Consider the following 25,421-nt stretch of genomic DNA (forward strand, 5'->3'; position numbering starts at 1 on the left):
TTTTTCATGATTTACAACGTAGCCTCCACTCCCAGGTGAAGAAGAGAAACTATCTACAGATGAATTTCCGAATATTCAAAGCATAAAGTGACACAAGTACAAATACTAAAAATAGCTTTACAACATATTTAGCTGACTTTGTTTTACATAATGACATTGATTTTTTCAACAACAAGAATGACTTTTATATTTATTATTTCTTGTACTATTTTGTTAACTTGTGTTCAAAATATATTCTGCTATTGTGAACTTTTGCTCCTTTCAAATGAGTGACCGCAGGTCACCTCTCGCAGCACTTAACCACAGTTTAACAGAATTTAGTTGATATAATACACCTTCTAGAGTAGCAGTGACTTTTAATGAAGTTAACGAAACCGAACTCATAAATGACATGTGAGAAATCATGCAAATGACATGGAAATATATTTCTTTATCATCTGAGTTTTATTGTTTTTAATCTTGTGTGTGACACAGAAAAAACGCTGGTGAACATTGATTTTTAAAAGATGACATTTCAAAATGTTTGTAAAAATAAGGATTTGATAAAAAAAAAAAAAAAAAGCTACTTAAAATCACATCAATTAAAATACAGGTATACCAACAGACCACTATGAAGGCTGTTGGAGTGCATAGTTCTTTGCATGAGGGCGTCTCACAAAATCTGAATACAACCAACATTTGACATAAATAATTCAAACTGTGAAATTTAATAATGCCAGACAGACAGATTTATCTATTTATTTATGCTGTAAAGAATTTACTTCTGGGATTATTAAAGAATTTTCAATTGTTCATTTGTTCAAAATATGTCAAAACCATAGTGTTTAAACACATAAAAAAAAAAATCTATTGACGCTCATGCTATTTATCATGTTCTACTCTGGGACTAATAAAGTATTCTACGCTATTCCATACGCATTAAAAGCAAGACTATGTTATTCTCATGCTGGCCTGCAGGCTCCATAACTTCTCGCACGTCGATCTCGCCTCCAATTATGCGGAAAAGCAAGTTGGAACAACCTGTGGACTCCACTTCCTCCTGCGCTGCGCTGTGCTGTGCTGTGGGGGTTGTCAGTCCCTGCGCTGCGTAACGCAGGTCGGCACCAGCACCGCAGTGATCAGGCAGTGGACGAACAGAAGCCTCTTCACACACTTTCTGGTCGCACAAAGGACAAACCCGGATGGACTGTTGTTGGGAAAACTTTCTAAAAAGGTCTTGATTCTGTTTTTTTTTTTTTCTTGTTTATTTGTTTGTTCTTTTGGGCTACTGAGAGCGCGTACCTGTGCGGACTTGCCCGCAAGTTGGAGCTGCGGAGCCCCGGGAGACACACCTTGTTTTTTTTTTTGTTTTTTTTTTTTACGCGGAGCCCCCACCCACGAAAGGTTTCTTCCCCTCTGTATCTCTCCTTGTTTCTGTCTGAGAAGCGGAGGAACACGCGACCTGCACGCCGACATGTCCGCAAACGAGAGATCGACGCGCGCGCTCCGAGAGATCCTGCACAAGCCTGGAAATGACGCGTGCGCAGACTGCGGCGCGCCGGGTAGGTTCAGCTTCAGTGGAGGAGAAAGTCAGACTTTGTAGGACTCGTTTGTGTTTCTGTTATTGCCGGGTGTAGATTACTGGAGCTGACATGGCCATTAAACCACACCTTCCTGGTTGATCGTTCAACACGTGTCCCTTGTTATCCTTGAGGACACTTTGGAAATGTTTGTCGATTAATGATTCTCGGTGAGGAGAGTTTCCCTGGAGTTTCCAGTTCAGGTGAAGCTCTGCAGGAGTGTGATCAGAAGGCTACCTGGAGAAGAAAACCTCATAGCTGAGCAGGTCCTGACTTGTGCATATCTTCATGCTACTGAGCAGACTGGAGGTCCTGTTGACATGCCTGGAAAACCTGGGAACATCTCAGGGGAAAAAGGTGTCTCGCACGCTGAGAAATTAAGATGTTATAAGTTTGATTAATTTTGTTGGTGTAGTGGTAAGCACTGTTGCCTCACATCCAGAAGTACCCTGTCTCGAGCTCCCTGCACGTCTTGATTAAAGCAGTACTTTTTTTTTTATTGTAGCAGTGAAATACTGTAAAAGTGGTGTTAAAGTAGAAAAATAGTGGAATGTAATTAATTAACGTGTGGAAGATTCTCTATAATCTGGGTATTAACAGGATTAGACAACAAAACATGTGACATAAACAGACAGGGAGGGGACTCCATGTCCGTAAAAATGGTCAGAAAACATCTTTTTTTATAAATGCTCCCATCTCCATGGAAACGGGACAACACTGTTTTTTGAAAACGCTCTATCACTTCGTCTCAGTGAAAGCAGGGGAGGAGGAACTTTTTGATCGTGGTATGACTCTGTCTCCACGGACACGGTGGAAAACGCAACTTTTCAAAAAAGATACGTCTTCTCAGTGAAAACGGGGGGAAATTTTCCTTGTGGGTCTTTACTGAAACACTGCCACAAAGCATGTACACCACTGCCGTGCTAATTAGCTGTTTTGCAACTGTGCAAGTGGGTTCACGGTAACAACAATGGCGGCTTCCGGAGTGTCATCTCTCCCAGTTCATATTCTCCTGGGACCTGGTAGTTTTATGGTTGACAGTCTCCATGATAACAATTCAACTTCAAAATTCAACAACGGCACCCGCTCATTTTTGCCATATACATGTAAACGCACATCGTTTTCAAAATGGCGTCAGGTAACGCTAATGCTAAAGGTAACGGGTCCGCGAGTTCTTATGGAGAACAAAACTTTACGAGCTCCCTGAAAATTCCCTCACTCTAATTCGTTACTTTTAAAACTCATAACATTACATTTATATGTAACTCAACAATTCCCAGTACTTTAAAATCGGTATAAAAACCTAATGAATAAATAGATGCTGGCAATGAGGAAACTATTTATTATGGGGAAAACGGGTGCAACGACGCAACACCTACTGAGTTCATTACAACTCCCTCTACAAATGTGTTTATTCAGGGAACCACCGTTATCCTCGGATGACCAGTATTCAACTGTTTCCTCAATTTGATTGTTATTACAAGCTTTTTCTCTTCCAAAAGACCTATCTGTAACCAAACATAGTAAACTAAGCGTAGTAGAGATTGTTGTCACTGCAATGTTGATTTCCTTGTTGTTCAAGTCCTCGTGCGCATTTTAGTTGATCGAATCAGGACCAGGTGTCGAACAAAGAGAAGATCACTGCTTTGTTTACAGTCCCTAGCGAAAGACGCCGGGCGTTGCTGTCTTTCTGTTAAAGTTTGTCATTGTTGGGCACTCACAGGAGTGACTTTGTGTGCCCACTGGCATGTCTAAATCATTGCATTGTCATCCTCTCTCTAATGCCGGCAATAAATTTGGGCGTAAGCTCCAACCAGCCGGGCACAGCACAGTCCGCCTTTTACGGTTTTGGGAAAGTGATAAACCAGAATGTCTCCTGCACACATAAACATGATGTGTCTTCCTGAGATGCTGTTTAGAAGGTTACCAGGAAGATAAGACCGGTGTGGTGAAAGCTAAGACAACGTTTTTTTTTTTTTTGTACTGGAGGAGGAAGGAGACGGATAAATGAACATGGAAAGATTTGTGACGGTGATCCCGGAGCTTTGCGCATAAGGCTTATATTGATTGGGGTTAATTGCTTTTTCTCTCTCGGGTAACTACTTTGAGGTGCCGTTATCCAAAGTACGGCGTTGTTGTTCCCACGCAGGTGCAGTCTTGAACGTGTTGATCTTGAAGATGTGGAATTGTCTTTATGTATACATCGTAGTCTTCCCCCACTGCTTTGTCACTCGCTTAATCTCTCGACCCATTCCCTCTGCAGATCCCGACTGGGGTTCCTGCACCTTGGGGGTCTTCATCTGTCTGGCCTGTTCTGGGATCCACCGTAACATCCCCAATGTCAGCAAGGTCAAGTCCCTGAGCCTGTCCCGCTGGGAGGACCACGAGGTCCAGGTGAGAAGTCGGTACCAGCGCCAACACCTTCTTCTGACATTTAACGTCCTTCCCTTTCAAGTGAGGGGAAGAGACAGTTACTTTCCCCCCGTTTCCATGGAGACGGAGCGTTTTCAAAACGATGCGCCACACCCCCGAGTTTAGGTTTAGTTTCAGCATTTGTACGGAGATGGAGTGGAAGAAACTTTTGTGCGACATTCGTGAAGAAATAGTCCTTTTAGTGGGACATTTTAACTGTCGACAGAAGAATAATAAAACCCTGTAAACAGTATTTGAGTGGAGGGAAATTTTAAATTAAGAAATCCTTCCTGGTCAAAGGCTTAAAAATGGTACTTTACCCTCCCACTTTAGGAGACATGGAAATCAGATGATACATGATATGGGTTATTTGCTCATCTTCATCTTTAAATATTTGTTGTATTTATGATCTTTATTCTGCTCCGGATGAAGAAATTCCACTGTACTGCTGTCCTGCACTGAACCACTGTGTAATGTTCGTGTGTTTCATTAGTTCATGGCTGATAACGGAAACGAGCTGATGAAGAGTAAATACGAGGCTGCTGTTCCAGTCTACTACTACAAACCAACCCACAAAGACTGCCAGTGAGTAATCATATCTTCTTACATGCTCAGTTTTAATGTATTCACTCCGATATTTCACAAAGTCTACCTGTTTATGCATGCATTGCTGTTTCCTGAAATGTAAACTGATTCAGATATTTAACATAATTCAAGCTTTAGCAATGCAGCATTGAAGTCGGGTTGAATATCAGACTCTGCAAATCCAAAATACGAGCATTCTGAATCATTATCCTTTCCTGTAACCATCATTTGAAATCATCGTAATGGTGCAGGAATTCAAGATGGGCCGGAGATTACACTTGTATGTCGTATTAAACAGTGTGATGTATCACACAAGTGCTCGTGTTTTTTTTCGGGGAAGTCATTTTTGCATCGTTTGCCTGTCTGTTGTGCGGTCAGGCAGACTGAGGGAAGTTGCTGGGGAGTGCTTTTTGACGAAGGCTGCACGATATATGGTAAATTTATCAACATGCCTAATATGAATTTCACGAAAGACTGACTGAAAGTGTGTTTCCATGCACTCTGCACTTCAGCGAAGCAGATTCTTAGGTCCCGTTTACACGATGACCTTTCAAGTGAAAATGATCGTTTTTGTTTCAGAAACGTTTTTGCGTTTACTGTGTAATGTTTTGAAAACCGTTTCTTTTCACACAGACAGAAACAGAAGAAATGCTGAAAACGATGTAGTCAACATGCCAGGTCACTAGAGGGTGCTGTTGGTGGTTTTTATAATGAAATCACACACATGCGCACAGAGAACGATACGCTCTAAACATTGACAATGAGAGACACAGTTGTCTATCTACACACTCGTGCGTGGAAGAAATATTTGATATTACCATGGTGCGCATGCACAGCAGCAGCGTTTCGGAAAAGAGTTCCCCATTTTCATAGAGCTGGAGTGGAAGCATTTAAAAAAAAAAGAAAAAACATGTTCCCCCGTTTTCATGGAGACGGAGTCAGTGTTTCAGGAAATTTGGGTTTTCTGTCGTTTCCATGGAGATGGAGTTGTAGCATTTTCGAAAAGTTGCATTTTCCTTTTGTGTTCACGTCGACATGTCAGAGCATTTCCACAAAGTGACACGTTCGGCGCCATCTTCAAAAACGTGCGTTTTCATTGGTTCCGAGCAGCGTTGTAAAACAAACACCCATATCGCAGTGAACGCTTTCGAGTTTCACTTGAAAACCAGTGACAAAATTTCACATTAAGTGCATTCAATTAAAAAAAGAGTAGCGTGATTTAGCTAAACAATATTTATTGGTTATTTGTAAAAGGAAATCTTTAAGCACAAACATAAGGCTCGTGGGTCAAAACGGCCTGCAAGAGGCTTCAATTCGGTTCCACCAACCACCAAGCAAATTGTACAGAATTACAAAGAAAACAGACTTTTTAAAACCAATTAAAGTATCATGTATTATGTTTTATGTTGACGTAATGGTCATGTCCGGTATAAATTGTTTGGTTTTGCGAAAATCTTGACATTTTCATCCCGTTTACTCGGCACCACAACAAAGAAACACTTTAAAGTTTTACTTTAAATGTTATTGTGTTTAGGAGCCACCTGATGACTTGCAGACAGCGTAAGTGCTGAGGTTCAGGGCAGCAGGGCCTGTGAGCAAGTCGGGTGGAAAAAGACAATTGTGAAGCCGCTCGACTTGTAACTGGTGATTTGTCTGTATTTTTCAGCAGTTGTAGCCGAATACATGGACTTTTCAACCACTACAAATCTTATTTCATTTGAATACATTTTAATACAGGGTTTTGATACTCTTGTAAACCTCATTACAGGTTCCCATTGACAAATTCTTTTGCACATTACTAAACCTCCCTTTGGACACACAGCTTGAGATACAGACCGACAACTCTCCGTATGTATTGACATATAACTGTTTCAATAATTGCCCCATATTTATGGCAATAGTTTACCAGTCTGACCCACTCAAGAAGAAATTGGGCTGTATGTGGCCCCTGAACTAAAGTACTTTTCACATAGACGGGCAATCCATCAAAGATATTTCTATGTGCCTTGGATAGATTTAATCACTTTTCTTTCATATCAAATATTCTATAATTCAGATTTTCCATGGAAGGAAACGTCAATTATTGCAATTCAGTCAGTCTTCTGCGATAGACATGACGTGTGTGTTTATGTCGCATTAACGATCAAGTCGCAATGTATACAGCCTCTGATTGGACGAGCCACCTCGGAATTTGGTTGTTCACTTTTAGAGAATAGAAGGAGTTTCCCCGCTGTCGTGTACGCCTCAATACAGGCCCAGTCTGAAAACTAAAACGATCACTGCAGTTATTTAATGATTCATTCACTGGAAGTGCAGCCCAATCATTTTCACCTGACTTCTCGCTCATCCTCGAGAATTTAGCTTTGGATTGGAGGTTGTGCAATACCTCCAAGGTGGGCAGGCTGAACGCTTCTTGTGCTCACCTCTTCCCAAGGCTCCGCCGTGAAGCGCACGCCCCTTCAGTCCCCGTCACGCCTTTGGCAGGACTTCACATGTGTTTCTTTTTCTGCTCCGCCACCTGGCAGATTCTGCTCAAGCTTGGTCAAGTCATGGAGGGCGTGTCTGTGAGGAGTTTGACTCATTCCACAGATCACGGAGGGGATGTCAAGCCTGGGCTTTGAGCTTTTGAGTTCTGGCTCCGGAGTGATTTCTGTTGGGTCGAGTGTTCATTGCTCTGCATTCTGTTGCGTCATATCTGTAGTTTAATCAGGGACTGATTTACTCTTGAATAATTCGATGAAGGTTGTTGTGTGAGTGTTTTTAATTTGTGTTTATTGTTTTAGTCACTACTGAAGTGATATGATGGATAAAAAAAAAAGAAAAAGAACAGTCTCCCTGGGGAAATTACTTCCTGTATTTAAAGTTAACCTTACATGCTGGCAGCAGTGGGCTGACACAGTGCGGTTCCCTGGGGAGTTGTTGGGGTCAAGGGTCATACTCAAAGACCCACAGTGGAAAACAAACGGATACTGAGTGGAGCAAAAATAATAAAGAAAGACAGTTTAAATGTGCTTCACTTGCCTGCATATATATATAGGTGGTTTTATTACATTAAAACAGCTCCCACTACTGGCCCTATAGGAAAATGACATCGTTTTCCACATTTCTGCCATTTCCATATAAACGGACATTGTTTTTAAAATGTCGCAGTGTAAATGCGCCACTTTTCTGAAACAAAAAAACAGAAGCTGATGAGCTTGACCTGAGCCTCTGACCCTCTACGGTGTCGAGTCCTCAATTCCTCCCCACGCTGCTTCTCAGCTGTCGGGATTGTCTGCTCGTTAGAATTAACTTGGTTCAGTGGTCAGTCAGTGGGGCATCAGGGAGTGTTGGTGAATTATTAGACTGCCCTCTGGTGGATCACAGAGCAAACTACATCAGATTGTCTGGAAGCAAAGTGAGTGATTGCGGACCTCTTTCAGTCTTCTGAACACACAGCTGTTTCGTTATCCTAGTGAGTCCTGTCTTCTCTCCCTCAAAGCACTGCTTGTGTTTGAAAAGCCTTTATTGCACAGAGAGCTCGTCCTGAAAGCTCTGAAGGTTGAAAATTGATGATGCAACAATTATTAGATATGATGCTTTTTTTCCCCCACAATTTAACTGTTGAGTTGTTTTTTTTTAAACTTTATTCAATCTGTTCAAATTTTAAGTTTGTGTCAAATATGAAATTATTATTTTAAAAGGAGAGCAGCAGAGTTTGAATGTAAGACTAGAAGAGAAGTGCTGCTTGTTCACACGCACTTCTTGTGTCTCAGTCGGTGGTAATGCGCCGGGTTGCTTCCACGCAAGAACGCAAGGAATGTAAGGAAAGAACTATTCTGTGAGGAGGGAGCCGTCTCGGGTTGCGCATGAAATGAAGTAGGACCTTTTTTCGATGCGTTTGTTGAGGAACTGGCATGCCTCTTGCACTCCTGTTGTAATAAATACAGAACAAAAACAAATTGATCAAATCTTAAATGCTTATTAGCCTTTCTTCAGTCCTTAACCAGGTGGTGTCTGGCCTCTTTTCCTCCTTCCTGTTCTTTCCCTCCATTTCGTGGCAACTTTTGGGATTCGGTCATACAGCATCCTTAAAAAATGATGAAGCCGTCGCAGCCTGTGATTCTTAATTTCAAGAGACATATTCATACTGTCTGTCTCTTTTTCTACCAGCTCCTCATTTGTGTCTTGTTTTGCCAGTCGACATGGCAGACCTTACAGAGTTGCGAAAGACGTCGACCTTAATTGGGGATAAGGGATTTAAAAAGCTTGATAATGAAACCTGCAAGCAATGTGAAGTGGATTAAACAGTGAACACAAGTGAAAGAGAAGGAAAGATAAAGGATTGAAACGTCAAACGGTCAAACTGACAGCAAACACATGATAAAACAATTTGAAACGCATGCGAGTTACGATAAGAGAATAATATCACAAAGGAAAAGGGGAAAATTATATTCAAAAACAGAATTCAACACACAAATGCAATGATGAAAGTGAAAGTAGTTTGTTGAAATGATAATATAGCTTAAAAATAAGATGAATGAAAAAAGTAAAGCGAAATAAATGCCTAAACTGTTATTTAAAATTCTGTCCAACTAACTTGTAGATTTATTAGTTTTACACTATTTGAAACAGAAGCGTAATAAGTTTAGAGTGCAGTTTGTGTAATTTGTTTAACGTTAGCCAGATTTAATCTGACAAACGTCTGAGAAACCTTGTACCTGTCTAAGGTCTATCTAACATTTATCAAAAGCATAGTTTCGTCTGTGTGTTGGCAAATATGGCTGATAACAGCATTTGTCCCGTTTCTGTCTAAGTGGACATTGTTTTCAAAAGGTTTCTGTGTCAACACGAACACAGAATGCGTTCTCACTTGAAATGGTGCTGTGGAAACCGACCTTTAGTCCACAAACAGGATGACTTAAAGCTGTAAAACTACCTAACTGTTGTTTTTCACATTACAATTCAACATGTTGAGGATTCTTCAAACCAGGACAATACAACGTTATAGAGAGGAGTAATTAAAAACGAGGCTTTGCCATGAGTCATAAGTGACAGCAGCCATCGATATCCTTTGAGGCGGCATAATAAATGGCAAATTATTAACAAGCACGATCTACATATTGTAAAAGACCGACTGAACTGCGATACGCCTGCATGTATTCATCCTCTGCTCATTCAAAAGGGCAGAATTTTGAATATTGGAATGAAGGAAATCGCTGCCAGGCCGCTTCAGCAGAGCTGTTTCCTGCTCTAATTCCATCCTAACTGATCACCTTTCGCTGCACGCACGGCCCAGCCTCTTTCAAAGTCAACAACACTTTTAGCGTCTTACCCCCACGGCTCTGTTGACATTTCGACAACCTGTGTGTGTTCAGGGTTTTGCGAGAGCAGTGGATCAGAGCAAAGTACGAGAGGAAGGAGTTCTCCGATCCCGGGAAGAGCTTCTCATATGAGGAAGGTGAGCGAGCACACACACACACACACACGCGCACACACACACACGTGTGTTAAAGGCGAACTCACACTTCTCCCCTGTCCTGCAGGAACTCGAGACGGCATGTTGCTGAAGAGGGGGCGGGACAACGGGCAGTTCCTGAGCAGGCGCTTCGTCCTCTCGGAGAGGGAGGGGACCCTGAAGTATTTCACCAAATATGACGTGAGCGTCTTTTAATTGGACTTTTCACCCTTAAGTGACATGACCCTCAGGACGCCGCCATTCTTGCTATTGACCATCTACTTTCAGATGAACTATTTACTACATCAGTGTTGCACATGCGCAGTAACAGCTTTGCAGAAGAGCTGCATTTTTACCCCGTTTACATGGAGATGGCGTTTTAGCGTTTTCGAAAAAGTTCCTTTTCCCCTTTTCCACGGAGATGGAGTCGGAGCATTTTTGAAAAGTTGCTTTTTTCTCCCGTTTCCATGGAAATTGAGAAATCAGAGCATTTTCACAAAAGTTGTGTTTTCCCCATTTCTACGTAGCGTTTTCAAAAAGTTGCATTTTCCCCTGTCTCCACGGGGTGTTTTCGAAAATTTGCATTTCCCCCCCTCCATCACCAAGAAGAGTTGACAGGTTTTTGAAAAGTGGCATTTTCAGTGGCTCCAAGCACCGTTGTTGTGGAAATGCAACGCAACGCAAATTCGGCTGTTTTCACTCGTGAACAATGTTCTGTAAACAAGGTTTTAATCGAAGCGCAAAGTGCGCTGCAGACTTTCTACATGTACACAGAAGCTGAGCTTTGTAATCAATGTACCTGCCAAGAGACAGCGGAGGAAATGCTTGCTCCCCGTGCGGCGCTCGAGCGTGCTCAGACAAGCTTAACCAGCAGTCTGTTCGGCGGATTCACTCGGAGCCACACCACCCAAACCAATTAGGCCTGGAAGCGCTGGGAATGCGTTGTTAGTCACAGTAAAACCCGCACAGGGAAACTGGGAATAACATATTTAAAGAAAAACTCTTGTCACTCTGCTTTGTGAAATATGCATTTTCGATGCGTTTCCCCCTCACAGGTGAATGTTTCTCTTTCTGCTTTGTATTCTCCCGAGTGATTCTGCCAGCAAACGGGCAGAAACAGAATCCAACCAGCATGCCGCTGCAGTCCGGGCTGTGATAAAAGTGAAAAAAAAATAAACCGTGTCAGTTCGTGGCATTCTCCGGAGTCGGCTTTAACATTGACAGACACGAGTAAATTATAATCAGACGTGAAATCTCTTGCAAATTGCCAAGTCTGTGAGTGTTTTTCCATTAAAATTGAGAAAAAGAAGCAACACAACGACGTGTACTCAGCTCCCATAGTGGCCCATTCCAATTCAAGTCAGGCCGGATCAAAGCGTGGCGGTTCGCTGGGATTAGTGTCACTTCTCAGAAACGATAGCTATCACTGATGTGCAGATAGAAGCCCCAGATCTTCTTTTCATGGATACTGGGCTGGATTTTCTGTGGCTGGAAGCTGCAGTAGCTGAAGAATCGATTGCTGTTTTATTAAAATTACATTTTATTGCCGTGACTCTTCAAGAAGTGATCACCGAGAGAAATACTTATTGACTTTAAAGTTCCCGAGAGAAAAGTGTATATTAGGGATTAGATCGGTAGATATCGGATCGGGGCCGATATTGGTGATTTGTGAGTGATCGGGAATCGGCAAATCCAGCCGATCACCCCGCCGATCTATTAAAAACAAACGAAAAAATTAAAAACGCGGTCCGCATCGTCACCTAATAACCACAACAATCACGGCCTACAAGCTCCGGTCGAGCTGCAGAAGCTAGACGCAGGCGGACCGGGGCCATAGACCTATAAAACTAGAGTTATAGATAGTGGTTTATGTGTTTATGTGCCGAAGTCTACTTCTAAATTTCTATGTGGTCTGTCTTCTTCTGCTTTTTTGTTGTGTTTGGTGAGTCACAGCGCCTCTAAAGGCCTGGCATGTGTACTACATGCCCTGAAGCCTCGTGTTGAGCCGTGTTCATAGTGAGGTGTGGACGGACGGTTTTTTTGGGGAGAATACCAGGGAGGAAAAATATCGTATTCTAATTAAGTTTTTGAGAGAACTATGATCAGACTACTTTTGTCAAACAGGTTTTACCACTTTGAAGTGGAATTAAGTGTTTATAATTCACATTGAAATGTAAATGTTTTGTGACAATTCAGGTCAAACCTCTCATACTGCTTTAAGGTAAACTGAAATTTAATACACCAAGAAGTTACATTGGAGCCTAAGAGCATTTATGTTTAAGTCATTCTGAGAAGAATTTTGATTCAATAAGTGAAGCTAAAAGCACTATTGGCAGAAGCTTTGTTTAGCTGGACATTATTGTAAAACTCAGACATCTTAGTTGCTCCAAAAATAGACTATTGAGTATATTTGCAATAGCAATGTAAGTATCGGATCGGAAAAGTATCGGTATCCGCCGATACTCAATTCTGAAAAATCGGATCAGTATCGGGGGCAAAAAAGTGTGATCGGGACATCCCTAGGGTACAGTATATTACTTGAGCTGTGAGTGTCAGAGACCCCGACTTAAAGGCCTTGTTTACACATTTTCAGTTGCAAACACAAAACTTTTGTTGTGTTTTGAGTGGCCATTTACACAGCAACGGTGTTCGGAGCCACTGAAAACGCAACGAAAACTGCTCCTTGGAGCAGTTTTTGAAAGCACTCTGACTCCATCTCCATGTGAACTGGGGAAAACGCAACTTTTTGCAATTGCCGGGGCTTCATCTCGGTGTAGATGACAGAAATGCTGCTACTGTTCCTGCTGTTGTCGCGGTTGTAATAAATTGTTCTGAAAAGGTGAAATTAAAACGATAACAACAATGGCGGCCTCCAGATTGGCATGAATCCGAGGCCATATTCTCCTGGGACATCGTGGGTTTCCTTGTGGATCACAAAGGAAATCAATATCCCAATGTTATCTAATGTTAAAAGACAAATGATGAAAGGATGATCAAGAAATTGTAAATCATCAGTTATTATTGATCATATGACTACAGACTGAATGTCAGGTATTTCATCTCCAACAACAATTCCCAACACACTAGCATTTAACAAGACCTGCTTCTATGCAGGTTAGAAAACCTTCGCACGGAGGGAGGAAGTTCAGAAACACAAACAAACCAAAAGAACTTGGTGAAATGAATTTCAGATAACCTCAAGTCATTGCTGATGTTGGTCCACACGACCCAGTGAACATAGTGCAGAGGCCCAAACATACATGAAGGACTCTCAGGTCCAGCTTTCACGTTAAAACCAAAAACTTCCATTGCATTTTGGGGGTGTGCCTACATGACAACAGTGCTCAGAGTCACTGAAAATTTTTGAAAATGCTCCAACTCCATCTTTGTGGACACTGAAACACTGCTGCTGCACATGTGCAGCACGGTCCACAACATTGCCGCCTGTCCACGCGAATGTCCATGTACTCGCCATTGTTAATGTTTAAAGCGTATTGTTTATCTGTTCGTGTGTGTGTGTGTGTGTGGTTTCATTACAAACACAACCAAGAGCCCCCACTAGTGGCCCAACATGCTAACTACACCATTTTCAGCATTTCTGCCATTTCCATGTAAATAGACATTGTATTCAAAACATCATGTACATGTGCAACAAAAATGCAGATATTATACATTTTTACTCGGGGCTTAAAACAAGATTTCCTGTAGATGCTTTATTGTCTCTCCTAAAAGCATTTCTTATTGTCTAATAACAATGCTCATCCTAATTTCCAAATTGGTTGATTTCTCTTGTTGAGATTTTTCGAATTGTTTGAGTGTTTGCACCATCCTTAAGCATAAATACATAGAAATGATATATGGTTCAGCATTAAGCAGGTCTATGGTGCAATAAAGAACGGATTTAAAGTAGTGGTTTGTTTTATTATTATGGCATCATCATTGACTGATAATGGCTTTTTGCTTTCTGAACCACCCATTTCTAACAAAAATAACTGGACTCCGGTTTTCTTGACGTGAACTCAGACTAAGCATTCCACTAATGCAGCTCACAAATACTTGAGGATTTCAAATAACGATTGATCCCTAATGCATTGCTATTTTTAATCAGGCTGCTTGATATGTATATTGCGAGGGTTGATCTCCCAATGGGGATATATTTGCGATATGTCAACATAGTTGACCAATCAGACTGCGCTCTGCTGCACTAGCTCGTCTTGACAACAGACCTATATCGTTAATGCTAATCTTGTGACAATGTTTTGTCAATATAATCGACCCGCAAAGGCTCGTTAGTATAACAAAAATATACAAGTGCTAAAATACTGTGGTTTTCTTTGCAGTGAATTTTCCCATTCTTGCATGTATTTCTCCACCTCTGCCTGAGTGGGGAATAAATAGATGAAGACATTTCACGTGACCATCTTTTCCTTTTCCTCACCCATTTTCTTTCAGGCTAAGGAACCCAAAGCCGTGATCAAGGTGGACACCATCAATGCAACTTTCCAGCCGGAGAAGATAGGAAACCCCAACGGCCTGCAGATGACCTACCTCAAAGACTACAGCACCCGGAACATCTTCGTCTATCACGACAGCGGCAAGGTCTGCGCCTCTGTCAGGTTTATCTGTGTTTGCAAGATTAATTCTTTGCCGTTTGAACCGGTGCTGTGTGGGACTGAGAGATATAGTTCAGACACTCAGGTCGTTTTTATAGGACTGGTCACCTTCTTCTTCACAGGTAATGGATTTAAATACCTTTAGGTGCCGTCCCCATCAAATACTGCCACTGATACGAACACAGCGAAACTGAAAACCTTTGCAAAACCATCTGTGCCTGCCGCTGGAATCCATTAGCAGATGACATTGATGCACAACATCCATCACTCTGTGTCACTTGTAAACATGCTGAAATATATGAAGCAGTTCAGTGTTGCCATCAGGGGGAAGGATTTATTTGTGCCGTTCTGACTTCTGAGACTTGGGAGTCTGTTGGGAGAAAATGAGTCACAGTCATAGAGTAGTATCTCATTGGGGAGGTCGCTTTTCTAAAAGAAATATCTGACTTTTCTTTCTTAAAAACTTTGGATCACAAGAAGGAAAAAAACTGGATTGTTTGTGAAAAGCATATCGATGAGGGTAAATGCTGGAGAATTACCAAGACATTCTTTTTTTTTATTAACAATTGTGCTGAGAACTGCAGGCAGAAAATAGAAAATGAAACTGCTAATCATGAATAAATGCTGTGTTCAATATGGAATGCAGTTTTACCCGTCACAAATAACTTTCGCAACATCTTTCTAGCTATCTGTTTTTCATTAAAGCTGTTGAGATTGACATCTGTGTAGGTGTCTATTTATGTAGCTATTGATCTTTCACGCTCTCGTTGGGATTATCAATGCACTTTTAAAATTGGATTGAATCTATCATGAAATAATCTATCAGGCTATCAAAGTTTTTAATTATTTATTATTATTTATCTATCGGGCTATCTATTGACCTTGTCACTAGACATTACAAGTTTCACTGTATTTTCACGTGATTGTCAGCGGTTGAGCTAATTATCTCTCTAAGGAGATATCTGTGTGTGTAGTAGTTGTGTTGTTGCTGTGTACGTGTAAGTTTCTCACTATCAATGTCATTTCTGACTATTCAGTCAATCGAGCTATTTGTGTAACTATTTGTCTACAAAACTATCAGTGACACCTTTGAAATATCTCTCCATCTGCCTTAATATTTGTGACTGTGACTGCTGTGCAACAGTGTACATAAAATCCTGTCTAAATGACTAGAAGTCACCAAAATGTGAAGAAACAACCTTTTTTTATTTATTTTTTTCTCCTCAGGAGATCGTAGACTGGCTTAATTCAATCCGAGCGGTTCAGCTTCACTATCTGAAGGTCGCCTTTCCTGGGGCAACCGATGCCGAGGTAAACACCCACACACACGCAGTATTTCTATATATTCTTTCCAAATAGATGCTTCTCAGATATCGAACGGTGACCTCGTTTTATTGCTCGTTGTTTTCAGCTGGTACCCAAACTTACCAGGAATTTTCTCAAGGAAGGATACATGGAAAAGACAGGACCAAGGGTAGGTGTCGAACACGTTTTGGTTCAGAAGCTACATACCAGTTGTTGCCGAACTGGTAAAAAAAAGTGCCATAAGAGCCTTTGAATTTAAACTTTAAAGTTTTTATCTGTTGTGGCCTGATGAAAATGTCTAATTTTACAAAAATTAAAGGAAATGACTACAATTTCAACATGAAGCCAATTTTAATGGAACCCTCTGGTGCAAAATTCTGTCAAATGTTCAAAAAACTTATATATATATATATCTGTTGCATTATAGCACTATGCACTGTTGGTCATCAAATGGAAGCTTTGCTTCAGCATACCATGTAGCCGTGGCTAACCGCTAACGTGACTAGTCTAAACTTTGAACCCCATCGGATTTACAAATGGCCCCTGTATTTCTTTTGACATCTCCGGGGTGCATTGCTCTGCGGCGTGGATCACAAGGCATTCACATATTGTGATTCAAATCTTCATTATTATTCTGACTTCTTTAATGCCACGCTATAACTCCTGCAATCTTCAACCGATCTGAACAGTTCAAATATCAAAACGTGCGGCTCGCTCGTGAGATGTGTCCTATGTTCTCTGTTATTTTATATCTTTAACTGTTTTTGAATAAATCACAAAAAACTGGAAAAGATCAAAGCAACAAAGTATCCCATTCAAAGCGGATGTAATTTCCTTTACATGACAGCCACTACTGACCAAACCTCTCACAGCACTCCGGGACGCAGGGGATCCACCCAGACCCCTGTGGCTGAGAAATGCCGGGTGAGAGCCCCTGCAGCCTGGCGCATTACAGTTTACAGCATTATTTTTCATGTGAGCAAAGGACCACTATGCTATGCTAATAATGATAGACAGTTCCTGTGGCCAATCAACATGCACCTACCATCCGCCCAACAATTTTGCATGTTCTCTTGCAAAAGAAAGTTGCGGTATGAAGGGTTCTATATTATATATTTTTTTTTCCTAATAAATTCTAAGAATTTATTTAAAGACAATTTAAGAGAAACTGGATATGTGAGAATACCAGGTGATGACTCCTTTAAGAAATTTAATGTTTTCTGTTTGCTTTTCCGTTTGAATTTGCTTGATGGTTTTGCAGGAAGGATTGGGGCCTCTTGTGGGCCAGTTTTGACCCACGGGCCTTATGTTTGACATCCCTGATATACCTGATGTTTTTCTCTTTGTGCTGTTCCTTCATCACCTGTGATATACATAGAATAGAAGGTATATTTTGCCACAGGAGATGCAATTTGCTTCATTTTAAAGAAGTAAAAAATACTATTCAGCAACCCCCGCGACCCGGAAACGATAAGAGGGAGAAGATGAATGAATGAATGAATGAATGAATACTATTCAGGCATTAAGTGTGAGCCATTGATTGGTGTCAGGGGGATGCTTTTTCCCCAATTAGAAATTCTGATAAAAAGAAATAAATGGTGGGTTAAACTGTAAATGATTTAGTCAAAACACACTTTTTTTTTTTTTTTACTTGGATTTCATGTATGTGTTTGATGTAGATTAAAATCATAGAAGTCTAAAGTCTTAGTATGAGAAGGTTTTTTTTCTTAATGTTTTATAGCGTGTGGCTTTCAACAGCTGTTACATTAGAAAACAGAAAGTTTTCTGTTTCATAATGCAACATTTGTACCTTGAAAACATTGATTATTCATATAAAGGCTGACAAATCAGACTAACCATGCTTTGTGCTCCCACCATCTCACAGATTGACAGTTCCTATTCGACCTGCTTGCCTCCCTATAAGCCCAACTGTCAGTTTTATGAATTTACCAATGGAATTTACTCTTTTTTTTGTGCGGTGTAGTCAATGAGTGCCACCTGCAGTATCGGACCCGATGCGTGATACTAGTATCTGTGCATCCCGACTTGAGGTTTTTGTGAAGTATGAAAGAAGAGACTTTGTTCTTGTTCATCTTGTTTGTGTGGCTGAAATATTTCCGATTCTCAAGTTTCAAAGGCAAAGACACAAAGACAGAGTCATTCAAAGGCACACTGGTACTTTAGTATCAGCTTACGTATACGGGAACCCTCACAGGTTCCGCATTCAGACACACACGGGTTGCTGGTTTAATCTGTCTGTCAGGCTGAGAGATGGGAGATCTCACAACCTTTCTTGAAGGACTCGTCCGCTAAATGGGCGTCGTAATTCATTTCCTTTACATACAAGTGAGACATATTTGTGGAAGGGGCGAACTGGCAAAATGAGAAAGCAACAGTCAGTCGTTCCGTCTTATGGCATAATGAGAGTATCAGACACTTTTACGAGGACGATTTGGCAGCAGTCGGGGACCTGAGCGTCCTCATTATTTGACTCAGCGAGGAGCTCAAGCTGCTTGTGCAACTACAGTAAATTCTCTGAAGGCACCGTGTCACTTTCTTGGATAGCTGCTGTAGCGGCCGGTTTTGAAATGCCGTGCTGTTGGAAACTTTTCACTGTGACAAGTTTCCAAATGATATGCCTGTGTTATAAAAAATGAAGCAATAAACATTTAAAAGGGACTCCCAAGTAGAAAATAATGTGACAGCGTTGTGTACTGACAGAAAACGAAGACGAATATTCTTAGTGACACACGAGATAAAGTGAAAATCTTTCAATAGTTTGGAAGCGGCAATCTATAGCAGTGGTGTCAAACTCATTTTAGTTCAGAAGCTACATACAGCCTATTTTCTCGAAATGATGACCTTTAAATTTCAACTTTAAAGTTTCTCTTCTTGGTGTTGCGGAGTATACTTGGTGAAAGAAATTGTAATACAAGACATGTCTATATAAAATGAAACTTTTTTTACCATAAGGGTATGAACAAGTCGCTATTGTCAAGAGCACTTTGGAAGGCGTCACCACCAATACATGGCAGTGACGTCCCCTATTTTCTTTAGCGTCGGATCAGATTTAATGTACCTCCATTGTGATCTCACGGATCATAAGTAAGGAAGGTACGATGGGCCCCTCTTACATTTGACCGTCTCGGATGAGCTATCAGTAAATTGATGTGAGAATTTCTGACGCACATCGGTAACCTCAGAAAAACAACATGAGTCACCACGTTTCGCACAGGCACAATGGCGCAGTGTGTTTCACTGTACAGTTACTCGCTCTCTCTGTGTCTCACTCGCCACACCTCTGACTGTGTTTCCTTCTCTCCCCGCAGCAAACGGAAGGTTTCAAGAAGCGCTGGTTCACCCTGGACCACAGACGACTCATGTACTTCAAAGACCCGTTGGTAGGGCGTCTTTTTACGCACGTCTGCACACATCAGAGAGTCTTTAATGTTTCGGGCCTGTATTTTCTGTGTTGAATGTCTTTACCGCACATTACCAAATGGAGGCTTGGAAAGTGCCTTGATGGGATTCTTCTGTTCTAAACAGAACTAAATGAGCACCACACAGAGTGGGGGAGGGTCTGTTTTCATCAAGTGAATTAGATTAAGCAGGCGATGTCGGGAACATGAAGTCGTGACTCAGAAGGCAGAAGAAATATATGGTACTTTCATTCCCCGTTTAACTTAATTACACATCTGGCATATATTGCCATGACCTCACAGAATTTGTTTCCTTAGAGTAAAGTAGAATTGCCAACCCTGTGTGCCACCTTTATTTCATCTTCTCTCAGCTGTTGAGAGCTTCCTGCCAGAAAATGATTCTTCCTTTTTCCTGAAATGGTTATCATGTAGGCGTTGCCAGAGGCTGGAACAATGAGGAGACGGATTCCCTAATTCTGGGATAAACACACATCAGATTAGCTCATTGTTTCTGCCGGTGTAAAAATGCAATGATAAATGCAGTAATCAAAGGTGCTGAGTGGGTGAAATGTCCAACCTTTCCCCGAGAGTGTGAGGAGGATGACAGGGAGAGGAAGTGTTGATGTACAGTGTGGATTGGGAGTGTGTAGAGGAAGCTTCTCAAAGCTGTGGGATAAGAACTAGATTCTGCAGGTTCACGAAAGGGGTCTGTCTGTCTGTCTGTCTGTCTGTCTCTGTCATGAAAATACATAATCATAAAATCTCTAATCTATATCCAAGTATGTGCCAATCTATTTAAACACATTTACTTGCGTATATACATCTCAGCGGCTGTGACCTGGTTGGTTCGATTCCACTTCTCCATCTGTCTACATGTCAAAGTGTCCTTGAGCAAGACACCGATCCCCATATTGCTCCCAATGGATGGATTAAACACTTTGCATGGCAGCTGCCTCAATTGTGTGTGAATGTGTGTGTGAATGTGTGAATGTGATTAAGGATGTAAAGTGCCTTGGGACCGCTCAAGCAGTTGAAAAGTGCTATAGAAGTAAAACCATTTACATATGCACATTTAGCACATAAATCCAGTTCAACATGTCTGGAAAGGGGTAGGAAGAAGTAAACCTGCAAAACCTTTCTAAAACAAAACCGCAAAAGTATGCATTTTGTTTTTTGTTGTGTAAACATGTTGTCATGTAAACGGGGCCTCCCAGTCCATCAGGTGATGGCACACAAAGACACACAAAGATCCATGCACACATTCAACACCCGTGGCCAACCTGGTGGCACCAATCAAACTGGCATGTCTTTGTTTTGAGAGGGAAGCTCAGAAACCAACGCAGGAACAGGAAGAACAATCACTGTGTTAAAGAACTACACCACTGTGCTGAGGTCATTGACCTGATGGCGTAGACTATAACCCGTCCACTATCGTGATCCTCGATTGCCCCGGTCTTCTCTTTGTTGCTCTGCAAACCAACATACAAGTGTTGTATGGAGCAGCCATTTTGGGAGTTACTGCTTTTTGTCTAACACTGATAAAAATTGAACACATCTAATGCTTCCATGCACTACGGGTCAGAAATGATAAGACACAGTGGTTTTTACAGTAATTCTTTTGCAGTTCAAGTTGGTAAAGTCCAAACAATAGCTTGAAATAGTACAAAGGTAAATGGTGAACTGCCAGAGGTTACGCAAAACTGAAATTTAATAAACGTTTTTATGCAATTTGAAGCTGTTGGTGGATCAAGCCATGAAAGTTGGTACTACTAAATCCTACAGGTGCTGCAACATGTCTGGATTACTTACAGCCGACATAAAAGAAGTGTAGCAGCACACTATGGCACCACATCCTCGTGAGAATCAGTTGATCAGTATTGTGCTGCAGAAAGTTGTGTGTTGCTGTACAATTGGGGGGGTGGGGTGAGGGGGGGGGGTGGCAACAGCAGACACAGACTATCATTACTCTAGAAAATGTCAGTCTTTTCTCTGGGAAAAGTTCAAAGAAAGTGAAGGTGTCAATGAGTACAGTTTCACAATCAAAAGACTCTCAAACTGAAACTCTGACAGGAAGAGGTCTGGCCAGCTCAAAGCCACAATGGAATGAGCAGACGACAGCTTGGTTGATGGGTGACTCACAAGCCAACAGCGACACAGTGTTTGTAGTAAGCTCGTCTCGGTTTCAACTCAAGTTTAAAACCCGAGATGTAAATTTGAAAATCTTGCGTGAACGAGGCCGAAATTATAACTTTCGTCTTTTTTTTATGTTTTGTTTTTGTTTTTTTGTCTGAGACATCATTAATATAACCTACTGTACCCACTGTAATCTGTCAGTTTACTTACATCTCAGTAAAGTAAAATAAAGTATGACTATAGGAATGGGAAATTTGAACTTTGATACTATAGATTTTTTTTTTTTTTAATCTCCAAAAGAAGAGCTGACATCTGTCCTTCATTTCCTCGATGTTTGAAGGACGCCTTTGCAAAAGGTGAAGTTTTCTTGGGCAACCGCGACCACGGCTACAATGCCTCGCCCGGTTTGCCCGCTGGCACCCACTGCAACGGCGCCTGGCTGTACGGCATCACCATACAAACGCCCGAGCGCTGCTTCCTGTTCACCTGCGAGTCGGAGAGCGACCAGCAGGACTGGCTGAAACACTTCAACGATGTCATGAGCGCTCAGATGTCCCCTCAGGAGTTCACGAGTAAGAATTTAGAACTTTTGAATGAGATATTTAATATGTCACAGCATCTCTTTGGATCCGTGTTTTCGAGGGAAGCACTGAACCAAACGCCGAGGGTAATATTCCATCGCATAGTGGGAATTTATGAGAGCTCTCCCTGAGGCATGAACTTGATTCTTATTAAATTTCCACCAATGCAAAACTGGTTCTGGTCCGTAAAACCCAAGTAGGGATTGTTTCTTGTCTTTTCCCAAACCAAAAAGAAAGTCTGAAGCCCAAAAACTTTCTTCTGTTAGAAACTCTAAACGTTATGGCTTGAAGAACAAATTTGGCTCCACAGGCGATCTACCTCGAGCACCAATGGTAGAGTCAAAGTTTAGATGTAACTGTGGATTACAGCCAGGGTTTTGAGTAAAGTTTGTAAAGGAATTAAGATCATGAACAGAGAAAATGTTATGAATTCCTGATCATTTCAGGTAAAGTGACTAGGGAGGGAATTCTGCCCTGTTTCCAAAGAGTCATAGCAATTTTGAAAAAAAACCCACGTTTTTTGTTTCTTTTTAAAGGAGTTGAGTTCCGATGACGAACTCGAAGGCTTTTTGTGCAGACAAACTATTTACTACGGCCGTGGTGCACGTGTGCATTGTTGTGTGAACGGACACCCGAAACACAATGAGAGGTTTCCATTTTCACTTGAAAATGCCGAGTAAGCAGGGTCTAGATGACTTGACTCCTATGTGTGTAGAAGTGAAAGTAATTTATCTCTCTCTTTTGTTTTAAAGTGGAGGCCTTGTTCAAGCACAGGCCTTGATGGGATCGACAGCCTGCGGGACCATTTCCTCACTTCGAGTCTGACATACCACCCAACTCTGCCACCAGAAACCTGAACACCATCACTACTACGGTCACACTGGAACTGTACAATGCACAGAGGAGAACCATTTCAACGGTGATTGTTACTCGGCAATACTGTTATGTCACAATCTATTTTTGTATGGTGACAGATGTGGAATTGATATTGTGTGCTGTATAGGCACAACACATTCAGAACAAAAAGTTTTTCCTTTGTGTATCTTATTGTCTGGATAATACTCTAAGGTGTCATTTATTTGGTGACAATGTTGAATAGGACCTAAAACAACTGTCAAATTCAAAATGATAAAAGCAGGCTTTTTTTTTTTTTTTTTTTTTCTTCAATGATATGATCTCAATTCTACGAGGAAACTTGCCGTAAAAGCCACGTCGTCAGGGTGAGTTTGTAAAGACGTGGATATTTCACTGTACTTTGCACGAGAAGTTAAAATTGGCTTCATGTTGAAATCGTAGTGATTTTTGGTATTAATTGTTTGGCTTTTGCACAAATACAGACATTTTCATCCCGTTTACCCTGCGCCACGACAAAGAAAAGTTTAGAATTATTATGGTACTATTTTACCATTCCAGCCCGTTCGAGATGTCTGTGGCCCCTGAACAAAATGTGTTTGACACCCTTGGTCTAATAGAAATGTTTTTATTTCTGAGGAATCCTGCCACGAAGCACTGGGAAAAATAGAACTACAGACTGGATAGAAAAGCTGGAAACACTTCAAGCCTGCAGGCTCTTGGATGGTGTGACAGCACCTCCATGTGGCAGGATGTAGGATAAGTTAATCACAGACCGTTAAAGTTTTTAGAGATCTAGTTTTTCTTCATCTTCTTTTTCTTTCTTTTTTTTGGGGGCTAGAAAGGTAGGTAGTGTTTTGTATTAATTTGTGCATCTTCAAGGCATTCCTATTCTTGATCATTGCAGACTGACATAGAATAGGAAATTGTTAATAACCATGAATAAATATATTCTGCCAATTCCTGTCAGTGGCTCCTTCTCTTGATCATTTGATTTGACCTTATTGATGGAGATTATATTCTCTTATTGTGATCCGGAAAGTGAACTGTTCTCTCTCCAATTTTGTCATATCACATTCTGACTTGGCTTCTCTTTAAAATTTTAAAGTTTTATGGCGTTATCAGAAGGGGATGTCCTTTAGTCAGTAAGTCATGTCTAATGTAGTTGTTTTAATATATCCATACCTCATATACTGTAATATGTCAACAGCCTCCCCACTTAATCTAATACTCTTCATACAAAAATGTTTTTTAGAATGATCTTATATTCCGATTGCATCCTTATTTAGGAAATTTAAACTTTTACTAATTTCATCTATTCACATACTCTACAAACATACTGATTTATGTATGAATTCATTAAGAACTTTCAGACACATTTTACACATTTCAGACCCAAAAGACTTTCAGTTTCCATGTTGTCATGCCTCTAAACAACTCTGGAACTTTATGGACAAATCACTTAAAGGCCCTCCTTAAGGCTATGTTATGTAATTATCGCCTGTCGAAATTGTATCTCATTGATTCTGAGTTGATACGAATGTTGTGCTTGTTTTTATCAACCCGTTAGTTTTCTCTGCTAATTCAAACTCTATATGCAAACGATGTGCAAAGGCTATTCATTGCCGTGAGCCACCTCCTCAATGCTGCATGCTGCATCAATGCTGCATGCTGCATCAATGCTACGTGTACATCCAACAGCCTTGTTAGAGTCCGATGTGTAACAATCACCCAAATTGTTATAAAATATAATGGAATAAAACCCAAAATGTCATAACTGGTCGATAATGTAAAAAGATTTAACAAGAATTTAAATGGGATCTTAATATGTTTAATGTGATACAGTATTTTGTACTGATTATTGGAGAAATTGATTACAGATGATAGAGAACAGAAGACTAGAAATGACTTGGGCAACACCAATCATTCATGAATACCATAAACTGTATATCGATATGTGTATGAACAAATAGTCCAAACTTTTACAACTCGCTCTTTCAGTGTTATTCAAATTGAAGCCGTTCGAGTTCAAGTTGAAATCACTGACTCACTTTATAATGTGATAAAATATTACGATATTAGGGAGAAAATATTTTCGCCTGCCCCATAATGTAATCTTTAACGTTTTGGGCTCAGGCTCTTGTTACATTATTGACTAGTTGTTACATTTTGGATTTTATTACCTTTTTTTTTTCCTTACATTTCAGACTCAGCACTTTTGTTACATTATTGACCAGTTATCACATTTTGGGTTTTATTACATTATATTTTAGAACAATTTGGGTCGTTGTTACATATTGCGTTACTGTGACATTTCAGGCTCTCCAGCCAGCAACATGCATAATGCAGTGTGTAGTGGACCAAGGCACCAAACGTGCTATGTGCCACACACACGCGCTCCACATCGCTGTTAATGAGTGTATCAGTCATACTTTAATCATGTGCAGCGTCGCTGGTGTGTGAGGCTCTTTAGCATGTAGCATGAAGCATGGCTCAGAGTTAGCCCCTTGAGCTTCTTTCCTCCC

The 25,421-nt window shown here is 40.9% G+C and overlaps 1 protein-coding gene across 1 annotated transcript; it reads left to right on the top strand.

Moving 5' to 3' along the window:
• Window positions 1-1,054: 1,054 nt before the first annotated feature.
• On the top strand, window positions 1,055-23,862 carry LOC308110067 (arf-GAP with dual PH domain-containing protein 1). Its single transcript, XM_080464121.1, has 11 exons — window positions 1,055-1,541; window positions 3,823-3,953; window positions 4,465-4,556; window positions 9,914-9,996; window positions 10,082-10,194; window positions 14,446-14,592; window positions 15,834-15,917; window positions 16,018-16,080; window positions 19,241-19,312; window positions 21,804-22,035; window positions 22,797-23,862. Exons 1-11 carry the CDS (start codon window positions 1,454-1,456, stop codon window positions 22,823-22,825), a joined length of 1,134 nt encoding a protein of 377 aa, XP_080320247.1. The 5' UTR covers window positions 1,055-1,453; the 3' UTR covers window positions 22,826-23,862.
• The last annotated feature ends 1,559 nt before the right edge of the window (window positions 23,863-25,421 follow it).

Source organism: Lipophrys pholis, assembly GCF_963383615.2.
Source record: "Lipophrys pholis genome assembly, chromosome: 5".
Taxonomy (NCBI): Eukaryota; Metazoa; Chordata; class Actinopteri; order Blenniiformes; family Blenniidae; genus Lipophrys; species Lipophrys pholis.